The sequence below is a fragment of the Falco biarmicus genome, chromosome 10, assembly GCF_023638135.1.
Source record: "Falco biarmicus isolate bFalBia1 chromosome 10, bFalBia1.pri, whole genome shotgun sequence".
Classification (NCBI taxonomy): Eukaryota; Metazoa; Chordata; class Aves; order Falconiformes; family Falconidae; genus Falco; species Falco biarmicus.
In genome coordinates this window covers 1,646,640-1,661,184 of record NC_079297.1, presented here as the reverse complement: position 1 = coordinate 1,661,184, position 14,545 = coordinate 1,646,640, and the positions used below count along the sequence as shown (strand labels likewise).

The window sequence follows — 14,545 nt, the reverse complement described above, 5'->3', positions numbered from 1 at the left end:
TGCCTGCCCTGTGGATCAGACACGTGTAAGCCAGCTCCACTGCCTCTGTCAACAAGCTGCAAAACAGAGCCAGCAGCAGTTGCCACCAGAAAACACAAGGCTGCCCAGCTTTGCTCGCACATTCCCTCCTGCAAATAGCACAGTAACATTTACAGTGTTTGTTAGCTACTTTCTGTACCAAACTGCTGTTTTGACTAGTCTTGAAAGAGGGTTAGTGAGCTTTTAGGCTTCCCCGTCCTTCTCCAGTCCACACCAGGTTGGATCTACAGGTACTTGAGGCTGGGCTTCATCCTTTGGGTGCTGGAGCCGAGCCCAGGAGTGAGGGTCAGTGACGGAGGTGGAGGGTACCCACCCCGGTTGGGGCTTCATTCCTTGTTCCTGGATGCGAGGCTTCGCCCGGGACAGTGCTGACAGCAGCAGAGCAATGCCCATGCGATGGGGCTGGAGCTGCAGCTCCGCTGCATCCCCATCTCTGCAGGGAGCCGGCTGTGTGCTGAGCCCACCGTGTCTGCAGCTCTGGCAGTGGGGCTCCCACCAGGGAGCGAAGGCTTGGAAGAAAAGCTGGCTGAGACCTGGGGCATGAATAGGGTGAGAAGAAAGGAGTGCAGGTATTTCAAAACTTTGCCAAATGCCCCCAAGCTTTGTGTTGTTTGTGAGCAAATGGTCTAAAGCTGCCTTACCGTGTCCAAGCCACAGTGAGCTTCCCAGCAAGAGCAACAGCACGCCGAGGGAGTTTTTGCCATGAATAAAGACACTGCTTCATCCCACTTGGGAGTCCTTGAGCCACAGGGCGATGCCACTATCTTCTCTTGCCTGTGGCTACAGAGAACATTAGCTCCAGGGCACTGCTGGAGCTAGCCAGAAGCAGTTCACCAGAGCCTGTCAGGATTGATAAATACTACAAAACTGCAGCAATTTCATTTAAGTTGCATCTAAGGGAAAAAAAAAAAAAAAACCACCACCAAATAAAGAAGAATGGGGGAGTCTGACAGTGTTGAAGCATCCTAGTTCAATTTTCCTTTCAAATTACTTCCTGTTTTGTTTGCATTCTCTGTTTATTGGATTCAAACAAAACTGGAGTCAAACATCCTTGGTGATCAAAATAGATTGGCAGGCTGAGGGAAGCTATTTTCTTTGAGATTTTCTGTATTTCCAGGTTTCATCCCAGCTTAGAATGAAAATCAAGTTACCAGTCACAAAAATCTCCATGAAAATACATTTCCTCATTCCATACTGCCCATCTCCTCAGCCATACAAACAGGCTGGTTATGTTCCAGCAAGAGCTGATGTGGTAGGTATTACGTTTCCCTTTCAATTTAGAAAAGCACACAAGGGAATAAATCAAGATCGCTCTGTGCCTGGGACAGAAGGCTGCCGGGATATTCATTTCTCCTCTGTGAGCCCAGCAGAAACATTGTCTACAAGTCAGGTCAGAAGGGGAGGATGCAAAGGCTGAAAAGATGTTGAAATTAATCTGTGCTGAGACTCAGCAAAACGGTTGTTTTTCATCATGCGGTTGAATTCGGAAGGCTTACAGTGATAACACCTCCACAGTCACATCTCTGCCCACCCCTCCCCGCTGGCACTGCTGGCTCGGCAGCGAGACCCTGCGTTCGGTGTCCCGGCCAGCCGGCGTGCCCTGAGCCCAGCTTTAGGAAATACCTCCTCGCCTGAAGCCACCACGTGACGTGGCAGCAAACCCCAAAAGAGGCAGTAGCTGCAAATGCTGTCTGGTTGTCCTTAGCCCCTTGCAGCCTTTGGCCCCAAAGGAGCCCTGGTGTCTCCAACCACACGGTGTACTTCAGGTCCCCCCAAGGCGCAGGCTGTCTCTGCATGTTGCCACAGACTTCTGGGGAGCCCAAGGAGCATCCAAGGAGCGTGGAGAAGACCTGTGTAAGAAACCAGCTAGGTACTGAAACTGAACATTGGGTGGAAAGCCCAGTGCCGGCAGCGGCAGGACAGGTGTCCTGGGTCAAGCCTGGAATTTCTGGTCCCAACCACACTTCCCACCGGCTGTCCTGGCCAGCCACATGTTCTTGTTGTCGCTTCTTGCCTAAGGTGCAAGACACCAGATTTATTCTCAGCTACTTACTTGAGTGCTCATCCTTCCCTCTCCCCACGCCCCACTTTCTCCTGGCTCAGAATCCTTCCCTCTCCCCATCAATCTTTCTTCCCATTAGATTTTCTGGGGTTTTTATAAGCTGCTTCAAACAGTTTGACGATGCAGGACGGACTCTTGCTTTCAGGGGCTGCAATAACCATTCTCTTTGTTCAGAGCAGAGAGGAGGCAACATCAGCATAACTTTTTATTTCACCAGCATTAACTCAGCCAGCAGCACACGAGGGAATCAGACACTGTGTTTTGCTGGGAGCAGCTGGCACGTCTGGCAGCGCTGCTCTTCCCTGCTGCTGGGAGTGTGTTGGGACATCGGGCAGCGCCAGTGCTGGCCTTGCCTCTGAAGGCCTGTGACTGCCCGCTGCAGCCACCTGGCATGCATTGCCTTATGCAAAACCAGCTGCAGCAAGAGAGAAAGTGAGTTACGGGTCTGCAGGGAGTGAGAAATGCATTGTTCCAACTTCGGGTTAAAATGCAGCTCAAGCTCCAGAATACAGGCGTGGGCAGTGTCTCACTGGGAGAAGAGAGTTTAAACAACTTTGACAGCAAAGATGCTGAATTAATAAATATCCTCTTATTTCTGACTTCTACCCCAACAATTACATAGGCTATGACAAAAACCCATACGCGGATGGCAGCAGGGCCAAGCCCTCGTGCCAGGGGCACGCTGCGCAGGAGGCAGGACGGAGGGACACCAGCAATGCTGTGACAATTCACCAGCCCTTTCTAGGCACAGCCCGTGCACGGCCAGCCAGGGATGGAGGGGCTGCTCCCCATGCCCCACCCTGCCCTTCAGCACACAGCACACAGCCCCCCGGGCATTTCTCCCACCCCAGTTTGCAGGTTTGAGCCCACCCGCACACCTTCTTGCTCCATCCTGGAATAAGCATCACCCTGTCCAGCGCGTCCAGCCACGGAGCTTCCCCCCGGCTCAGCCCACCCCTGCAGACCCCCGCAGCCGGGCGGGTGCGTGCGCACGTCCTCCCAGGTGGGAGGACAGGGGCTGCCCTATGGAGGGGGGATAAATAAAGGACCGGGGGGGCTCAGCGGGCAGTGAGGGAGTCAAAATAATAAAGCACCAGCACTAATTAACTCGTGCTATCCTGCCTCTGTCTCTGCAGCGGCTATGACTTCGACTATGACTATTACAGAGACGACTTCTATGACAGGTGAGCAGGGGAGGCATCAGCCAAAGGGGTTTCTATGAGGCAGGATCTTCCCTGCAGCCCAGCATCTGCTGTGGGGAGCAAGGTGGGGTGCAGGGTGGCCCAGCCCAGCCCAGCGCGGTGGGGTCCAATGGCCAGGCTGTGCCCGGCTCACCACCAGCGCTGTTTGGGCTCCGGTTGTGGCAGCCGCTGGTAGCCATGGCAGAAATGGGGGTGCTGCAGGGCTGCTCCAGTGCCCCCCATCCTTCCCCCCACCCTCCAGGCTCTTTGAGTACCGGGGCCGAGTCTCTCCGGTGCCCAGGGTGGTTCCTGTGAAGCGGCCGCGGGTCACCATCCCCCTCGTCCGGCGCGTGAAGGCGACGCTGCCCGTCAAGCTCTTCGCCAGGTCGGCTGCCATCGCCAACAGCTCGGCCAAGTTGAAGTGTGAGTATGTGCATGGGCTGGCACGGAGACCGGTGTGCACCTGGGACTGCCGTCCCCAGGGCAAGGTGGGCCAGACAACCTTAAAAAACCCAAAACATCTGGAAACAACAGCACAAGCGAGGGCCTTGCAGCTGCATATGCAGCAGGGGCAGGTGCAAGTGCAAGCTGAGGGTGCCAGAGCCTGGGGTCATCCCCTGCAAAGTGCCTGGACAACGGACCCACGGGCTCTCGGGTGCAGCCCCCACCAGGTTTGCTTGCCGGTGCTGTAGCAGGCAGCAGGGCAGTGAGGGCTGGCGATGGAGGAGGGGGTGCTGCTGCTCCCTGCAAAGCCACCCCCCCTCGCGTGCCCCCTCGCCCCTGTTAGCTGCGCAGGGGCCTGCACACCCGTCGGGCGGCTGCGGCCAGCACAGGCAGAGGCACGCCGGTGGCATCACCGCACAGCCACCCCAGGCTGCCAGGGGGTTGCTCCTGGCGCGGTGTTTCTAGTTCTTTTTTGAACCTGCTCAGCGAGGTGACGTGGGCCAGGCTGAGGGGTGAGGCAGGCGCCTCGGGTGCTCTGCAGGGCGCTCAGTAAATGCCTTTTTTCCTTCCTTCCTCCAAGTGAAGTGCAGTGAGCTGCAGACAATCAAAACTGAGCTGACACAGATCAAATCCAACATTGATGCTCTCCTGGGCCGACTGGAGCAGATCTCCGAGGAACAGAAGTTGTCCACAGGTCAGCCGGGAGCGCGTGGTGCCTCGGGGCCGGTGCCAGAGCAGCACGGAGTGCGGGGACCCACGCCCTGCCGAGCCACCCCCAAAACCTCGGCGGCTTAGAGCATCCCCAGGCTCTGACGGTGGTGTCACCCCCAGGTTCCAGGGTAGAATCACAGGCCAAAATTACATGCCAAAATTCCCCCAAATTACAGAACTGGGGTTTTAAGGGATGGGATTTTTTTTCTTTTGTCATATAGTTGGGGGGGGGGTGGGTAGTTTGCTTTTTTTTTCCCCATTATTCTATTTATTCTATCCTGTCTGCCTCCCACACTCACTCCGGAGGGATGCAGAACAATGACCTGCTCTGCCCTCTCCAGGGTTGCTTTAGGCAGCTGCTTCAAAATCAGCAAAACTTACCATTGCAGGAAAAAAAAAAAACCTAGATGTATTATTTACCTCCCAAGTGAATTTGGGGGCCACTGGATTAGTGTCTTCAGTCTCCAGACATTGCCTCCCCCAGCCCCTGATCCCGATGGCTTGGCTCTTGCTCTCACAGAGGTACGGAAGAAGGCAGACAGCAGCAAAAGCGAAATCTCGCAGGAAGACACAGCATCAGAGGCAGAGGCCAACACGGAGGAGCCGCTGAACGGGGACGAGGGTGAGGAAGAGGGTCTCGCACGGGATGAGTGTGAAGATGAACTGGTAAGAGAATTTGTACTTTACATCCCTCCAGCCAGAGGAGTTCAGTAATAGACTGTTGTTTCACTGGAACTTACTAAATCCCCCCCAAAACAGTTTTCTTCCTCAAAAGAAATTGTTGCCGTTAAATCCCATTGATTGTTCACAGCTTGTTCTTTCAACCTGTTCTGCTGCTTGCAAAAGCATTGACCTAGCAAATGCATGTGGAGATGCTGAAGAAACACGTCTGGCTCTGGAAATTCAGACCACACATTTATCCTTGATTTCACAACTATTAATTAATGGTTAAGACAAGTTGCTCTGCTGCCAAATAACTCTAAGATGGATTGAAACATACGGCAAAGACAGGCCATGTTGTATGAACGGCACTTCCTGAACAACATGCATTTGCAATGCCCTTTTGTCTGGACTGACAGCAAACAGCATAAACCTAGTTGTAAGTTCTGAGCAAGCCACAACCACTGTGCATGAAGCTGTACGTCCCCAGCAAGGGCAGCACGCTGACAGCATGCACACATCGGCCCCGCCGGAGTTAGTGCCTTATTCCCTGCCTGGAATAAGGACACCCCCAGTGACCAAATCTTGTGCCTAAAAAGCATCTGGATGGGAGCCCTGTTCTTGGCTACTGGGATGGCCAGGGTGATACAGGGCACCGTGTTACCGCTGACAGCACTGTCATTTATCCCAAATTAAGACTCCTCTGAGAACAGGATCAGCTCCAGACCCAGGCAGAGGGCAGCAGGGTGCTGGGGTGGAAGGACAGCCCTGCTTGCCGCCTCTTCCGCAGGACAGGAGCCCTGGGAAGCTGGGCTGGCTGGCACAGCTCTCCCGCAGAGACCTGGGGCACGTCAGGGCAGCCTCGGAGCCTGTGCCGAGCATCCCCTGCAACAGCTCTGCTGCTTCCCCACCCCGGCACTGTTGGGAGAAGAGTGAGGATGAAGCTCAGCGTCCCTTTCTTCTTCCTCACCCCCTCACCCTGGGGTGACCATACCTCATTGCACTCTCCTATGGCCAAAAACCTCCTCTACATGGAAACACTTCCCAGCTTGCTTGTACTCTTCTACTCTGCCCTGCCTCAGTCGTGATGGATGAGGGATCTGAACAGGGTCTTTCAGCTGTTCCGCTTTCTGGGGCCTCCTAGCTGAAGTCTGTGACTCCTGCTAAATCTAAGAAGAGCCGACTGAGGGGACACATCGTAACAGGCGCTATGAAGAAGAAAGGCAAAATCTGGCCTCCATCTCTGTGTCAATTAGGATAAGGAAGGCCAGGTTTGAATTACATCAAGGGAAACAGATGGTAGACGTTAGGGGGAAACTTGCTGATGCTAATGATGATAAAGCAGCACACAGCCTGTCAACAAAAAAACGTGGAATTTTCTGCCAACAGTGGGATAAGAAAACAGAGCGGACAGACATCTGCTGGCAATAATTTAAGAAAAGCTGGGCTTCATTAAGAGTAGATGAACAACATTACTATTTCAGCTCCCTTCCATCTCTGTTTTCTGTAACTGGTCCTAAAGTGGCATTGAGATCAGAAACATTTAACTGCCAACATCAGACAGGATCACGCGTGCTTAGGATGGGGCAGGTTAACACATGCAGTTTGTCTGCAGGGTTGTTCTCTTAAACGCTGCAAGGCAACTCACAAAAGTCATCCTTTATAGTTTGCTCCTGACCTTACAGAACTACACAGTTTTGAGGTCTTTCCAGTTCCTGGGGAGTGACTCCTTTATCCCACATCTCTGGCTTACACAGGTCAGTGTAGCCTGCTGTCCGTGGGCATGGTGCCCGCATCAGTCCCGAAAACCAGCACCTACCCTTGGCTCTGGGGGGCAGTGGCATCACAGGAGAAGGGTCAGAGGTCACTCGGACAGGGCTGATCTAGTAGTTAGTTTATTGAGTTCTAATCAATAAATTAGGTATGTAAAATATTTAATAAGTACAGTTGGACTGGCAGTCAGTACTCTACTATTTACTACACATAAAGCTAGTATGGGGTACAAAGATTACCATGTAAGCTTACTTTACATATCTTAAACGTCACATGCATGCAAAAAATATCACTTACCAACCCATCAATGCTGGTGTGTCAAGTAAGGGATCTCTTGGCCTCGAGAGGTCCCTCCTCACGGGGAGGTCCCTGCTGCACCGCCAGCTTTTCTGATGTGTTCATGCGGTTTCGGTTGCTTATCAGCCCAATCTCCAACCCAAACTGGTTTTGAGGGGGTTTGGTGCTGGCTTCTCACTGATTGCCTCACACCACAGGATTAACTTTGTTTAGACTTTCTGGCTGAGCATCTGCCTGGACCAGCGTCCACTTAGTTCAAACAGGAGAAGTGCATCTGGCACAAGTAAGACACAGTTTGTGCAAGGCAGGAACCAGACCTGCCCACACTGGGCAGTACCCAGGTCCCTGCCGTGAACCCCTTCCCCACGGTGACAAGTGGGAAAAGTCCAGCCAGACTCGGGTCTGTGTCCGCCTATAGACAAGGGGAGGATGTCTCCTGGGGACCAGCAGGCCTGAGCATCCCTCTTTGTAGGGGGCTTCACTGAGCCAGAGCTCACGTGAAAATACTACAGCTTGGCACAGTGGTGCTTCACAGTGGTGTTAGCCCCAGCTGGGCGAGGGGCAGCATTTTAGACCCCACGGCAGCCAGGCACACAGTTTCCTCTGAGTGTCAGTGGGAGCTGGGCAAATACTTCCTTTCAGCCCCACTCCCAGTGCAAAGTTGACCGCCCTGGTTTTGTGCACAAATCTCTGCTTGGCCTTGGTGAAGTTTCCAACATCACCTGGGGGAATCAAGTTCAAAACAGATGCTGCAGCCCACAGGGAGAAGGATGAAGGGAGCCCCCCCTCCCAGCGTGAGTTTGTGCCCTTTTCATAGAGGGTGGGCAGGAAAGGAGCTCTGCAGAAGAAGGATAAAGTAGCTAAAAAAGCAGCATGGAGAAGGCCAAGGTACTCAATGTGCTTTGTCACCAGGTCCCTTGGTCCCCTGCCCCAGGGGGCAGTGAGCTTACACTTGCCTTCACCCTCCTTTTGCTGCTGCTGTGCTGACAGATGCTATTCTAACTCCATCACTGTGCACTGGAGGGGTGGCTCTCTGTTGTTCGTGGGTGGCTCAGCTGTGCTTTCCATCTTCTAGTTTCTGCCTTTTGGTGTGGGAAGAAGCTCAGCTGGGAGCTTGTTGTTCATCCACGCTGGCCTCCTGCCATACCTGCCCTGTCACCAGAACGGGCCATTCTTGTGCGTCAAGGCAGGTGTCCTTGAAGATGACCCAGACGCTCCGGAGTAGTCTCCCATGGGATTTTGCCAAGCAGATCCCTGCATAACCCAAAATCTGCTTTAAGTTCAGGGATTTTATTCTGCTCTTTTATCTTGGTCCCTTCTCCCAGGATAATCAGCGTCAGTCTCATGGTCACTGCAGCCAAGACCTCTCTCCATCCCATCTTCACATCTTTAACCAGTTCCTCCTTGGTCGTCAGTAACAGTCCAGAAGAAAGTCTCCCCTAGTCAGCTGGTCGGTCAGTTGTGTCAAGAAGTTATTTGTGATGCACCCCAGAAATCTCCTGGGTTGCTGGCACCCAGCTCTGCTGCCCACCCGCCAGACGCCAGGGTGGTCCAAGTCCCTCAGCAGTACACGGGCCTGCGAGCAGGAGGCTTCCGCCAGCCATCCAGGAGAGACTTCATATCAGGCAGTCTGTAGCAGATGCCTGCCATGTCACCCACCTTGGTCTGTCCCCTGATTCTCACCCACAAGCTCTCAGCTGACTCATCACCTGTTCCAAGGCAAATCCCTGTGCATCTGGGCTATTCCTTTGCCCAGAGCACATGCCACCTCACCTGGCTTTCCTGAAGAGCCTGTTTCCAGGGTGCTACCTGCCCAGCAATTGCAGAGACAGAGCCTTTGTTCTGTTGCCAGAAGTCACAAGCCTCCAGACTTGGCGCTCTTGGGAGTCTCCAAGCACAGACATCCTTCGAGCATAGTCTCCAGGTGTCCCTTCATCATGCATTGCACTCCTGAGCCTTTTCCCCTGTGGGGTCTCTGCAAAGACTCTGTTGATCTCCGATTGTAAAAATCTATTTACCTCCCCCAGTTCCCTGTAAACCAGCCGGCTGCTAACAAGGTTGGGACCTTGCCCTTCCTTTCAGATTACCTAGCATCCCTGCAGACATCTCCTGGATCCATTTCCATCTCTAAACTAGTCATTGCAAGATTTGGCCTGTGCAGGAAATAAAATACTACCCTGAGCACCTAATTCTTTTAATGATACTGCATTGCAGGATGGCTCTAGGAGGGAGACTTTCCCATGCTGTGCTTTCAAAACCACTGTTGCTTGGGGAGTGGTTCAGCACACCAGCGCTATCATTGTGGCCTTTGGAGTGATGAATATTATGGCTTTTACCATTCTGGATGATGAGTTCTGCTGCAAACTGGGACCAGTTTCCATGTTCAACAGCAGAGTCATTACATCATGCACGATTTGCCACTGCAGACTGACTGCACCTTAGCATCCTTGGGCAGTTCCAGTCATGCAGGAATGCCTGTTCCCTGGTGTGGACCAAGTCCCAGATTAACTTCTGTCAGTGCTACAAGGCATGAGCTGTGCAAGCACACACGGTAAACTTGATGAAAGTGCTGAGCATGGACTTAACCTGCCCATGCAGAAATTACACATCCAGTGTAACATGGCAACTCGTGCCACAGGCTCAAGACCTTCCAGGGGACATGCCTGCTGGAGGTGCTGACTCTGGTGTAGCCCAGATCAGACACCCGACTTTACACAAGGGAAGGTGGGATTTCATTTCATCCCAGTCCCTTTGAGGTTCAGCAGGAGCCAGACTTCAAAATCCAAGAGGGAATCACACATCCCAGGTCTGTTTGGAAAAGCCCTTCCGTAATAAGGAGCCAGAGGAAATTTTGGGGTTTGCCTGGGACTGTGTCTGCCAGAAACCACAGCAACGGCTCCCGGTGTCCACATCAGCCGTGGTACCAGCTGGCCACCACATGTGAGGTGTCACAGTGTTCCAGGCAGGGCAGGAGGGACACGTGGTGATTTACTGTTTCTGGTTCCCTTTTCCCTCCAGGAGAACAGCCATTACACAGATGTGGAGGATGCCAGACTACAGTAACCAGGTACAGCTCACACACTGCTTTTTAGAGACTGGTTCTGAGCAAAAGCTTTGGTTCCGTGCATGCTGGGGCAGGGGAGCTGCTGCTTCAGAAGGTGTCTTTTCTGCTGATCCTCTGTGTTTTCCTAGCACTGAACCTGGCTGATCAGCTGGGTCACTGATCAGCCCCTCGCTCCCTTCCCAAAATCACAAATCTTTGAGGTCCAAGGAAAAGTATTTACCTTTTCCCTGTGCACCCCTCTCTCCGCTCTCCTTGCAGCCCATTCAGAACAGCAGTGAGCAACAGCGTGAGGAAAGCACGAGGCTAAACCCTGTCCTGGCACGCTGAGCAAGGCAAGCTGAATCGAAGTGCTGCTGTCATCTCTACCTGGCATTCAAAAGGAGAAACACGGCCTGACATCTTCCATCCATCTGTAAAGCAAAGACAAAGAAAACTCATCATCCCAGTGAACCCCCACTGCCCTGTGCAATGGCTTCAGAGCTCTGCAGCCGGCAGAGGCAGGAACCAGACCCTGCTCAGTCCATAACTATCACTGACTGGATAACGGGAGAGCAGTTGTGTCACCAAATGAGTCAGAGATGTTATAGAGCTTTTTGTAGGGGAGGAGGGAGAACTAAGCCTAACCCAATAAAGACTTTTATTTTTGTTTTCCCCATGCTGGGTGAGAGCCAGAGCATTTGCTAACTGGGGGAAAAGTACTGTCTCAATTTGGACAATTTGTGTTCTCACGCTAAAGGTCATGTTGAGGAAGAGGGTGTGGGGTGAGTTGTCCTCCCAGAATGGTCACCTCCTGTCATGTCTCTCTTGCCCCGTGAGCTGCCGTGGGTACACCATCACTTCCGGGTGGAAAGGAGTTGGTGCTGGTGCATGTGCTGTGCTCTGTGCAGCTGCTTAAAGAGAGGGAAAGGGAAAGAAAGCTGCCCACAGGAAAGCAAATGATCTCAAGCAGGACAAACAAAGCATACTTCATCTTCAGTGGCTTGGTCTCCTTGTTCTCCACTGGTAAATCACTACATAAAGGCTGAGCAAGTCTCTGCAGAGGGAGGGGGTGCAAGCACGTATGGATGAGACCCTTTTCTTGGACCAGCTACTCCCTGGAAGGGATGTGATCCACCCACTTCTCCAGCCCAGTGCCAGAGGCATCAGCCCATCCCCAGGGGTGCTCACATCTCCTGCCCCAGCCTCGCTGGCTCTTCACGCTGACCTGGCATGCCAGGAGAGTGGCGCCACAGCTCCTGCTCCCGACTGCTGAGGCTCTGCTCCATCACCAGTCCAACAGGCCTGCGCAGCGCGATGACTGGCCTGAGCACAGCGAGACTGGTAATGGCGAACACCCCGAGCACGATGCATGTGGGCGTGCAGGCACCTCCCCACCCACCCAGACTCAGGCTGCTTTTGGCCCGTGCCACGTCCTGCGAGCAGAGGGCTGCAGCAGCCAGCATGCGGCTCGTTGTGGGAACTCCCTCACGCCACAACACCCAAGAGATCTCTCAGCCTTTCTCTTCCTGTTTGTTCCTCCTTTGTGGGCTTAGCCAGTTTTTCTGAGTTCAGGGGTAAATGGGACTGAAACTCATGCAGCACTTTATTCAGATCAGATGCATCCTGCCCGTCTTCCCTCTTCCCTTCCAAAACACACACACACACACACACATCAGTGTTTTGACTCCAGAACGGTGTCCACACCTTCTCCTTGGTCAAACCCTCCCACAAAATGCGCGGCCTCCCAGGTCAAGCGGAGCGCTCGAGCACTCAAAAGCCAGACCTCATCTACGGCATCTGTCCTTGAAGGGTGAAGGGGAAAACAGGTCCTGGGGGCAACACTTCCCTCCCCAAGGGCCGTCCTGGAGCAAGCATGGCTCTTGAAGCACAATGTTTTGTTTGCATCTCTTATTTTCAAATAATTCATGAGGGATTAAAGGGATAACCGTGCTTTCCCCTACCTTTTTCCGGTTCCTGTACAATTTACCCTTTGTGTTGTACTGAGCCGTTGTAGAGCTGTTTTCTAGGCTTTGAGAGATGAGCTGCAGTTTTTGCTATGACTGTGTTGCTGATGTTTGGGAGAAAGGTAACCTTGTACATACAATCCTGTATAATAAAAGAAAGAAATTAATTAATTTGCTTTTGCTCTCTTCTCTCTCTCTCATACGTACACACACACGTTTTTTCCTCCATTTCAGACAAGTAAGTCTTCTTTTCCTTTCTAAGCTTCAGCTCTGCCCAGGGGATTTGCTTTCCCTTACACAAGGTATATCCCAGCAGGCTGAGCAAAATCTCTGGGGTTCTAAGACTTCTCCTCTGGAGGCCTCGAAACTCATCTGATGCAGGAGAGCAGGGGACAAATCCAGGCCTTTTAATCTCTGGACTTTGCACTGGTCCAGCTCTGTATAACGGACTGGAAAAATGAGGCTGCTGTGCCAGTTTGCAGAAGCCACTGGTGCTCACAGATGCTCCTTAGGCACAATGTCTTCTGGCCATCTCCCCAGCCCCTTCCCCAGCAAAGCTCATACCAAGTTGCCAGCTGTGCACGTGTTCACTGGAGTAATCATCCAAACCCTGGCACGTGTGGCACCTGAGCTGTGTCCATCCATCCTGCCATCAGTCACCAGCTCACTCCAAGGTGAGGAGAGCAGCACCGTCAGGCTGATGGCTGGGCGTCTGCAGCTGGGAAAGAGAAGGAAAGATGGAGGGGAGGGAGGGAAGAAAAAAAGCAAGTCAAAAAGATTAGCTATCAAAATCAGCCCACCCTTAGGTCTGTTGAGCCAGGTGCCTGGGCTGCAAGACCAGCCATGGCTCGGTGCCTCGGAGAGGGCAGAGCGCACCCTGGCTCCGTCCCACCCCGAGCCCCTGCCTCACCGGCCACACGTCAGCCTGGCTGGGCTGGACCATGCAGCTCATCAGCCTCAGGCCACCAGAGCACAGTCAAGGTCTCTAGCAAACAATGGTTTGATTTGGTTATTTGCGGGTCTCCTAGCAAACAACTGGTTTGATTTGGTTATTTGGGGGAGAGAGTGAGGGACTTTGTGAGCTCTTACACAGGCCCCCGTACAGTCATTAACTTTGCTCTTGGCTGTAGATGGGGCTTCAACAAAGTGAGTTCTGGGGGTTTGAGCTTACCAAGTTCTGTACGGGACCATCCAGAAAACCTGCGCATGAAGAGGCGAGGGCACAGCAGTGGGGTGGGCAAGGGGCTGCACACCGGCCCTCTCACCCCTTAAGGCCACAAAGCAGCTGCCAAGTTTCCTGCTGACTTTGCTGGGTCCACCAGGAGAGGAGGTGTCACCCCCTCCCTCCGAGCACTGCTTTCCCAGGGACAGAGAGGGAGGGCAGGGGGAAGGGCAGATGCCCACTGCAGGGGCACAGAGCATAAACCGCTCACCATTTCATAGTGAACGTGCAGAGTGCAGGCAAAGCCACCAGCGCTATTTAAGCGTGCACCTGAGCTCCTGTTCCCCAGCTTCCCCATCCCACCTTTCCAGACACTAACACACACGTGAGCTACTGTGTGGGGTGCTGCATGCTCAGAGCACAACGCAGTGCTTTAACCACAGCCCATCCATCCTCATCCTCAATCCCAGCCCAAACCACACTCTGCTGTCACAGGGAAGCAGACCACAGTGAAGAGCAGAAGCCCTATTACTGAGCTTGTCCAGCTTAACAGAAAGATGTGTGGTCCTCTCCAAGGCATTTTAAACATCCATGACACAAATCTGTCAGACCTCATTACCTCTTGAATGAATATAAAGGGGTCCCACCCTATGTGCACCCAACCTCCTTTTCCATGGTCCAGAGTCCCTCCAGAGTCATTTCCTGTAATTGTCCCTGCCCTGCTGGGATGTGGGAAGACAAGGGCTGGGTCAGTCCATTCTCCCCAGCATTTCCCCCAGGGCAACATCTGCACATTCTGAAGAAAAAGGACCAACATAAACGGAGCAACTCATCTGAACATAAACAGTTTCCATCTTGTGAATTGAAAAAAAAAATGCTTTTGTTAAAGGCTTTCCCCACCACCCACAAAGACAAGATCTCATTACCAAGTGTCCTGGACCTCACCTGGCTTGTCACATTTGCTGCTCTGCTTGTTGCCATCCCATCTGCGCTTGGAGGCAACAGCAGCATGGTCTTTGTTGGAAACAAAACCAAAGGTCTCAATCCCCGCTGCCTTGCCTGCTCCTCTGCAAAGGAAACATGAAATGTATGAGGTTGCCAACACACTGGTGTGCTGCTCTGGGTGGGAATAGCAGATGTATAGGAACTTTTGGTGCTCTGCTTTTTCATGTGCCTCGGTAGTCATTAGAGCAATAGAGCAGAGTTACC

At 52.9% G+C, this 14,545-nt stretch overlaps 1 protein-coding gene across 3 annotated transcripts in view; it reads left to right on the top strand.

Moving 5' to 3' along the window:
- Nucleotides 1-10,665, top strand: part of RALY (RALY heterogeneous nuclear ribonucleoprotein) — a 124,451-nt gene extending 113,786 nt beyond the window's left edge. For all 3 annotated transcript variants that reach the window (XM_056354811.1, XM_056354810.1, XM_056354812.1), the window contains exons 5-10: nt 3,238-3,285; nt 3,545-3,705; nt 4,307-4,420; nt 4,958-5,103; nt 10,186-10,234; nt 10,490-10,665. In XM_056354811.1, coding sequence (XP_056210786.1) covers nt 3,238-3,285; nt 3,545-3,705; nt 4,307-4,420; nt 4,958-5,103; nt 10,186-10,230 — 514 coding nt within the window. In that variant the 3' untranslated portion in view covers nt 10,231-10,234; nt 10,490-10,665. The remainder of the gene's footprint in view (nt 1-3,237; nt 3,286-3,544; nt 3,706-4,306; nt 4,421-4,957; nt 5,104-10,185; nt 10,235-10,489) is intronic.
- The last annotated feature ends 3,880 nt before the right edge of the window (nt 10,666-14,545 follow it).